The 9268-nt window shown below is 41.9% G+C and overlaps 1 protein-coding gene across 2 annotated transcripts in view; it reads right to left on the bottom strand.

The window, feature by feature from the left end:
• Positions 1–8478, bottom strand: part of SMPX (small muscle protein X-linked) — a 49452-nt gene extending 40974 nt beyond the window's left edge. Inside the window, exons 1-2 of one of the 2 annotated variants that reach the window (XM_010970296.3) lie at positions 8242–8471; positions 4514–4574 (exon numbers count right to left, since the gene is read on the bottom strand). In XM_010970296.3, coding sequence (XP_010968598.1) covers positions 4514–4552 — 39 coding nt within the window. In that variant the 5' untranslated portion in view covers positions 4553–4574; positions 8242–8471. Of the gene's footprint in view, positions 1–4513; positions 4575–8241 lie in introns of both variants that reach the window. The other variant, XM_074360077.1, reaches the window with a different exon arrangement.
• Positions 8479–9268: the final 790 nt, after the last annotated feature.

Raw genomic sequence — 9268 nt, forward strand, 5'->3', positions numbered from 1 at the left:
GTATGGCAGAGTGGTTCCAAACATGGGCTTTGGGATCAGGCAACTCAGGTTCAGTTCCTGACTCCTACTCACATTCTGTGTGATCCTGGGTGAGTTCTTTGGCTTCTTCAAAGCCTTCTTTATAATCCATGGAAATCCCATTGCATTATGCTAAGTGCCTAGTAAACCCTGAAGAAACTGTGACTATTATTATCATCCTAATAATAAACCTTAGAAGTTATTCTCAAGAAGTTCCTAGACTATTAGAAGCTGGACAGAGGCTTAGAGATCATTTAATGCAACACTCCCCCTGCCCAGTGCTTTGCAGCTCACGTGGACCAAGGGGGTGAAGTCACAGAGCAGAGCTAAGACTAGGACACAGGGCTCTTTTCCATTCAACCATGAAACTCTCAGATCTCATGGGAGAGGACAAATAATACTCAGCTTACTTTGATCAACAGTGAGGAGAAAGGGCCAGTGACGACCCAGAGAACATTGGCTCTGGGGAGGCCTGTGGTAGTTTCCAAAGGGGGTGTGTTCAGGAGTAAGGGGAAGGACAGGCTGGTGCTGCCAGTGGCCAGAGTCACTTGGTCTCATTAGAGAGACTTACTGAGCAGATCACTGATGGAATTAGATTTCCTAGCAATGCTAGCTTTCTCCACCACCTGTCATGTCAAATTCTTTCATCTGAAGGAATCAGACCCACTGTGCCAAGTGTGCTGATGTTACCTTGGTTGCAACTCCATTCCTATCAACAGCGGGGTTTAACAAGCAGCCTTCAGAGTACAGAACTGGGGTCAGCAAACCACGGCCCATGGGCCAAATCCAACCTGCCACCTGTTTTTGTAAATAAAGTTTCATTGGCACACAGCCACACCCATTCATTTATGTATCGCCTGTGGCTGCTTTTGTGCTATAACTGCAGAGTTGGGTACTTGCAACAGAGACCCAATCATCTGCAAATCTTAAAATATTTACTCTCTGGTCCTTTACAAAAAAGGTGGGCCACCTTCTGGTATAGAGCCTTAGCTGCTTAGGAGACAAAGGCCTTCTCCAAGCTATGGAAGGAGCAACTGATTTCTTCAGGATATTTTTAATGCCCTTAGCATAAATGAGATTTCATTAATATAAGTGAAAAGAAATATAGACTTAGATAGAATCCCCTTTACAATTCCAAGGCCATCTCTTCTTCAATGTGGATGTGAAAGGCAACCGTCCATCCTCTGAGGGTAGGTCTGGTTCTGGCCTTCCTCTTATTCTGGGGCACGGAGGAGATGGAACCATCTCTTAAGGATTTTGTGTGCTGTCAACCAGGCACTTGCCATGCGTGATTTTGTGTATTCATTGTAACAATCCTAATAAATAGTATGATTGTCCCCATTTTACAGAAAGGTAAACTAAGGATGAACCAAGGTCACAGGATAAGTGAGTGGCTGGGTAGAGATTTGTAACCATTAGGCTCCATGTTGTCTGATGCACATAGGTGCAGTAATTCAACTACCTATGACTGACTGTTAGAAGTATGGTTGACAGTGGCTTAAATTCGCTCAATCCAGACAAAATAGAGATCTAAGTCATTACCTTTAGAAGTCTGCGCTGCAAAATACTATCCTACAAGATACTCATTTAAATGATCCAATATGGTTAGAAAACATTGCATATATCACCACCTGCTTGGAAATGTATGAAGGCATTAGCAAGTTATGGACTCTGAGAAATCCTGCAGTAAAGATCCTTGTCAACATTGCTTAATGTAGTGTTTCCCAAACACTTATTATCATTGAGCCCTTTAATTAACAACATCCCATCAAACTAGTATCCCAGGAGATACACTTTGGGCACTGTTGAACCAGAGGATTATGATGATGATAATGGATGATAATGGCTAATGTTTATTGAGCAATTCCAGTAAGCCAGACACTGGCCTAAGCATTTACATGCATTAATTCATTTAACCCTCGTGAGGAAACTGAGGCACAGAGAAAAAACAACTTACCCAACATCACACAGATAGTAAGTCCGGGAAACCATGAGCTCCTCAAACTCAGGGATCAGATATCAATTCATCTTTGCATAGCCTACACATAGTATGTTGCCTGGAGCAAAGTATGCACCCAGGAAATGACCGTTGAACTGAATTCGAGATAAGTTTCTAATAAAAAGAAGTGACTAGAGTGTATTGAATAGAACATTTAAGATCTTCAAGTAGCATTCTACAACGAGGGTACTCTCTCATTAATTGGGGTCTCTATTTGTTCCTGACAAGACCGTACCCTAGATAATGTTCCTACCATAAAGCATTTTGTACAGCATAACCATTTTCATATTTTTTAAATAGACTCTACTTCAGGTTAATGCAGAGATAACAGGAAAATATCAGATAGTGCGGATCCCATTTAGCCACAAGAAATATTTTCATTTGAAGATACATTAAATTAGGCTTTCTGTGTGGCATAAAACATATTGAAAGAGGCAATACCACATCCATAAGGAAGCACTGTATTGCCTTTGTTGGTAGAGTGGATGGATTTTTAAAAAATGCAGTATGATAACAGCTATTGAAAACAGTCAATAGCAGCTTTTTAAATATTACAGTCCTAAAAATATAAAGGTCAAAACTAGTAGCTAAAATACTGATGAATTCTCAGTGTAGATTTGAGGAAGGCCAGGAAGCACTAAGGAAGAAAAAGTAATACACTTCCAGCTTTAAAAGGAAGAGAAGAAAAGGCAGCCTGAGAGAAGACTATGTTTTTGTGTCCTGCAAAATCAAAAGGAAATTTTATGTTTAGCTCTTTGGGAGCTTCAAATGCAGTGATGAAATGGTATTATTTCTCATCACTTTAACATAGAGCATTCATGAATGATAATTTTTACAATAACAGCTTGACACTTAATGAGGGCTCACTGTGCTGTTTTAAGCATCTTATACATGTAGCCCTAGGAGGTTTGTACCATCCACATTTTACAGATGTGGAAACGGAGGCAGAGAGAGAAAGTAGGTGAAGTAGTTTTCCCATGATCCCACACCAGTACAAAATGGATTAAAGATTCAAACTCCAGTAATCTGGCTTCACAGCCCATGCCACTAACAGCTCTACATACTGGGTGAAAGAGAAAATTCAAAGGCTCAAGGATGCCCACAGAGGGGAAGGGTAGAGCTCAGGTGGTAGAGCGCATGCTCAGCACTGAAGAGGTCCCAGGTTCAACCCCTGGTACCTCCTCCAAGCAGAAATCAGTGAAGAAACCTAATTACATCCCCCTCAGAAAACAAACAATACAAGGATGCCCACAGGTCTGGGAGGCAAAATGAATTCCACTACCAACGTCAGGGTCCCTCAGAGACTCACTAGGTGGACACCAGAGGGCCATACGTGGCAGTGCAGAGATAAGTCCTTGCCAGTAGTCCCTTTTTTGGTGGTTTGTTCAATGACAGGTTTTCAGAGATTGTTATACATCTTTGCCACTTAAGAACCCCATCCATTTACAGCTCTATGTTAGTCATGAGAGGTAAAGACCTGTCCCTCCACCCACTTCCACCGCCGATGTGTGCTAGGATTCCTCACCCCACAACCAGACCACATGCATGCCCCTTAAAAATATGGTCAGTTGTTTACGAACAGGTTTATGCTGTGGTGGTGCATCAGACCCTAGATATTCGGGAACTGCCATATGCTCTGCAGTATTGAGAAAAGTCCAGGAAAGGGAGAGGGTAGAGCTCAGTGGTAGAGCACATGCTAGCATGCACGATGTCCTGGGTTCAATCCAGTACCTCCATTAAAAAAAAAAAAGTCCAGGAAAAAAAAAGGTTAAAAGTTCCTTTAGAGAGAGTACAGATGGCTCCATGTTGATGAAAAGGAAAGATGCAATTTTACAGTAAAGCGTTGTGCCTAGCATCTCAGTGTGGGGGCCACTTGAGAGTTAAACACAGAGCCCTTAAGAGAAAGAACAGATTACGTACTGAGTGAAAACAAATACTGAAAGTTTTCTCCAGAATTGTATTTGTGTTCCTTCTTGTGTGTGACACTTTAGTCAGTTGAAACAACTGAGGAATTGGTTTGCTGGGAGGAGACGTAGTAGCATACAGACTTTAAAAGGTAAATACTCAAGCCTTGGGAAGAACATTTGTCAAGACAAGGATGTTATTTAAAGAAAGATGTGTTCTAAACAGATGAGTCACCAAACTCAATGGGATATAAGAATGGAAATTGAATTTTTAAATTTTTATCCATGAGCATATCAAAACCTTGTGCCTCAAAAAACATACCAGAAAGCATACACACTACATTTTTGTAAAAGATCATTTAATTCTCATTCATAAACTTTGTCTTACAATTCAGCACAATGACACAAAAATAGCTCCTCCCTTCTTAGTTGTACCTGACCAGCCTTATATACTCTCTTACACCTTACACGAGTCTTTCTTTTCTTCTTGACGTTAATCATCAGTTAGGAGTGAACAGTCTCAAAAAGTCTGATTTATTAAACAGACTGGAAGATGCAGAGCTGATGTTAAAACACAAATCTGCCTACTTACCTGGATGGCTCTGACATTGGAAACTGGCTGTTTCGACATATTTGTGCGGTCTTTCTTATCCCTAAAAAAACAAGTAAGAAACTGTTAGAGGTGGCGGCATTCTGATTCTCAGTCTTGATAAATTAGAATTTAACTCCTGATTCAACTGGGCAGTCACCCCTTTCATTGGCCATATATTCTTTCAGCCTCAGTTTCCGGTTACTTAGAGACTCTCCTTGCCAGAGGCTCAGGGAGAGGGAACACTAGAGCTCGGGATAAATCATTCAGGAGGAGAAATGCTGAGATGCCTCGCCCCTGATGCTAACGATAGGCAATCAGAAACTTGAAAGGCGCTATCATCTCCTGCCCTGCCCTCCTGCCCCCCTGCCAAGAGCAGCGAAGCAAAGAGGTTGTGGGAATAAAACACCTTTGTTTGGGGCCTCAGAAGCTTTCCGCTCGAAACTGAACTTTTGATCTCAGCTGTTGCCTGGACTATGCGTCAGTCCATCTGGAGCACCTCTCCTCCTTCGAACACCCAAAGAGAGGGGGTCTGTACCACATTCCTGCTACTGCGATGCTGCCCGCTCGCTGTGCACGTGTCTGTTCTGCCCAGAGACCTGCGGGACGCTGGGAGGACGTGGCCGCATCTCCCTGCTCCGTGTGTCCAGAGCCCGGGCTCTGTAAACCAGGCAGCCGGCAGGCAAGCCTCCCCTGTCTTCTTTTCTTTAAGTGAACCATCTCAGAAGGCAAATAGGACTGATGTGACTATGTCAGATCCCCAATATGTAGCAGTGCTTCGTTCCCAAAGGTCCTTTGCTTTCTTTCAGCTTGTGAGACCTGACTTAGAGCCGGCTGACTAGAGATGTGGTTTACTGAGGCTCAGGTTGCTATAGCTTGGCCTATTACATGTCAACAGGACCGAGTGAAAAAGTTTGAAACTCAGTGAATTAAAAGCATGCTGCTTTTTGGGGATTTGTTTTCTGGGGTTTTTTTATTTATATATATATTTTTAAAGCATGCTGCTTTTTAAACCCAAACTATAATCCGGGTTGACTAGGGTTTCCTCTCTTGACTGATGTAGGAGTGTGAGCTAACTGGTGAGTAAATGAACAGACAGAGCAGTGTTGGCATTTGTCACAAGTCCCATGTGCGTCAGTCCATCTAGAGTATGTCTGTCGACATCTCTAGGCCCATTTCGTCTTCCTTAAATGTTACCTGCTTCACAGGTTGTGGTAAGAATTAAAACTACATAATGTTCCTGAAAATTCCTTGTGGACTATAAAGCATGATGCAAATATTCATCATTTCATTGCCATTGCTTTTAGCTAGTAACTTTTTAGTCATTATACTGGTCTACAGCTCTCAGTACAGAGTAAGAATTGATGTAGTGATGCCTCACAATACTTTAGAGATAAAAGATCTGAGAACTCTGAAAAACTTTCTTTTTTTTGAGATCTTTAAAGTCTTAGGCTCTATTATATGAAGTTGAACAAATGTATAATTTTATAAAATCTCTGTAATTAGTATCCACCTATGTAGTCTTTGGAGACACATACATGAAAACGATGGGTTTTTTTTAAGTTTCACCTGAATATTTTAGTAATATAGAAGTACAGTCTCCGTGCATAAGGGTAGAATTATTTTCAACATGATTAAAAAATGAAAAAGCACTAACAAATTGAACAATCAAGAATGCATTTTGCTCTGTGGTATGTTTCCAATAGGTTACTGTCTTTCCTGCAGTGTCGAAGAGTCAGTGAAGGATTTTTAATTTTTGGATCTAGGACACAGCTCAGTTGCAAAAGGAAAAGCTTCATAGTTTAATTTTTAATGTTTCTGTTCCTCAAAAGCTATTAAAAGTCATGCAAAACAATGAGTCTCACAGGACTTTTAATATCTCATCATATAGTATTCGCTGTATGTGTACAATTAAAGTTTAACTAATATGACTTGGGAATTAAAAGAAATATTGTACATCGATTAAAAACGGGCAAATTAGGAATTTCCTTATGGCATTACAAAAGCAAGCTGAAATGTAAAAAACAAAAGCTCAGGCGATAAATGATTGTGTTCATACTGCACTGATTTTTGTAAAATTAGACTGACTTTGTTTTTTCACTGAACTACTGGATTGCTTTGTATTTTGTGGACCTCTGAGCCTAAGAGATGGGTAGTTGGGCCTTGTCTCCAGTATAGCTTTGGTATAATCTCATTTATGTACAAATTCCTTCTTAACATATATGTCAGCCTGCGAGAGAGACACCTCCAGAAAGTTGGTCAGATACCAGCTCTCATTCCTTGCAAACAGGCTAGATAACATTTGCGTAAATCAGTTCTGCAGCCGTTCCTGCTGTCCTCATTATTCTGAGAGAAATCAGGGCAAAGCACACTGATGAATAAAAATAGACAGTGTTCCCTGGCTGTTTCCCTGGCCCTGCGTTCACCTCCATCACGGATGCAGGGTGTAGAATGCACCTTCCTTCTTTATCTGCACACCCAGTCCCTGGACCAAAAAAGAAAGCTATGCCTTAGATGCACAACTCCACTCACACCGGGGCCACAGCTTTTCATCCAGAGAGGTACTCTTTAAAGCACTCTATTACTGTGTCTCTTGGTTCTGGCTACAATTTAGAAACATGGAAAGTTTGACCAGGCATAGATTGACTTTTACAAAGCCTATACTATAATGGAAATGCTTGCCAGCTTAGCATAGCTGAGTTTTCCTGGCAGTTCTGCAAGTCAGTGGGGATCTTTAATGGTCTGTATGCTGAGTCATGTACATTATACCTCTGCTGGTATTTGATTGGACAGCGTCTCATATCTGACTTCTAAATAAGACTCTTTCACTTACTAACAATTTGTCAACATTAATGTCGCTAATTTAATGAGAAGGGATTCAGAGGAAAATAAATCGATAGCTAGAGAGAGGGGGCTTTGTTTTGTTCTTTTTAAAGGTCAATGAAATGGCTACCGCTCAATCTCAAAGGGAATTATCTTCTGTCCTGCAGCTAAAAATAATTCCTGAGAAGGGTGTAGAAAGATGTTCAGCTGTCGGAACTAACTCTATTCAACTCTGCCTGAGCTATGCCGGGAGGGAAGAGGCACTCAGTACTGCCATGTATCAGAGTCTGGTGCCCACACAGAGGGAGGCAGGGCTGCTGCCCTCCACCCTGCTGGGAACGGGGAACACCGCAGTCACAGGCTTTTGAAAAGATGGGTCTGGAGTATTAACGGATCTATATGTTGATAGCACTTTATCATTGAGGCCAAGTCTGGCGCTTAGGGAGAGGAGAAAAGTGTTCTAAACTTGTGCTGTGTTAACAGCTCTGGCAATAATTTGCACTTAGGTAAGCCAAAGAGCTAGCATTATAGCTTTCCTCTGCCCCCAAATTCTCCTGATTATTTCTAAGCTTACAACCCGAATCAGTCTGCAGGTGACCAACTGGCACCCTTGCCATAAGAATCAAAGTGACATAAATGTTCAGGGTAACAGTCATCGTATCTGGACTGTGGAAATTTTCTTAAAGTCACTATTAATGAAAACTCCCTTTAGTTCAGCATTTTTTCAACCTCCCCCTCAAGCAGTTTATAAAACAGAAGCAGCAACATCACCAATGAACAGTGAATTTACAGGGAAGCTACACCCACTGGTTACAGTCCTAGAAAGTTGTAAGTAGCCACTTTGAGTTAGGTAGCAAGAAAATTTCCATCAGAAAGCCCAGTTGTCCGAGCTGGGTCCTCCTGCTTACCTGCTTTAGGTATTTGTTTACTGCCTAGGGAAAGTCCCAGGCAGCCAGGTGCCGGAATACGAGGCTCCTCAGTGAGTGGAAGGGACGCCCGGTGTCCTCTGAGCTGCGATCTCAGTCCCAATGCTTTTCATGTGGCTGAAATAGCTCAAGTGCTCGGCGCGTCACCCAGTATTGAGAGCTGCTCCCAGCTCGGGGCTGGAGGGGAACTCGGTTTAAGGCTAAGTGTTCAAGAGAATTCCTGTCATAGCTCACAGTTGTTCTTCCTAAATATAGAGTTTGATACAAGCCATACGCCGCCTCCAAAAGGCTTGACCGTGCTGAAAGCAGGGCTCAAATATCAGCCGGAAGGTGGCTGTGGAATCTTCCTGCCCTCCTAATCTTCCAGAAGATGCTTGGCTGCATTTTCTCACAGATTCTGAGGGGCCACGATGAAGTTCGAAAAGTAGGGAAAGTTTCTATAGCTTTATTACCTGGAGGCCAGAAGACGAGGAGTGTTGAATAAAAATTGGAGAGAGGTGGTGTTGGCACCGAGGGGGCCCTGACACCAAACAATGTTTGAGTCCTAGCTTGGTCACTTAGGAGCTGAGGCTGTCACTTCATAATCAGCACTCAATAAATAGTCACCAAATGTTGATAATTGTAATATTACATTGAACTACATCCTCCTTTTTGTAGGTCAAAAACAGTCACAGATCAACAGACTCGTGTGGTCCCAGGGCTCAGAGTCCTTGCACTCTCTGCTCTACCACCTCTACTCGTGGCAATGACTTTGGCCCTAGAGCACATGAAACAACAGAACAAAACAAAGAGAAAATAATCTGTTTTAAGCATGACAGAGGCCAGGACCAGGTATGACACAAAACACTTTTTAAAGAGAATACTGCCAAATCCTAAAGCACATGCTCATTATTTATAACACTACTTTTAATTTTTTTTACTTCTCTCGTCTCTAAAATTATTTTTACATGGAATGTCCCTTCAGTAGAAGGATTAAACAGAGTGGACTCACTTATAATTCATCTGATGG

Source organism: Camelus bactrianus, chromosome X (genome assembly GCF_048773025.1).
Source record: "Camelus bactrianus isolate YW-2024 breed Bactrian camel chromosome X, ASM4877302v1, whole genome shotgun sequence".
NCBI classification, from domain to species: Eukaryota; Metazoa; Chordata; class Mammalia; order Artiodactyla; family Camelidae; genus Camelus; species Camelus bactrianus.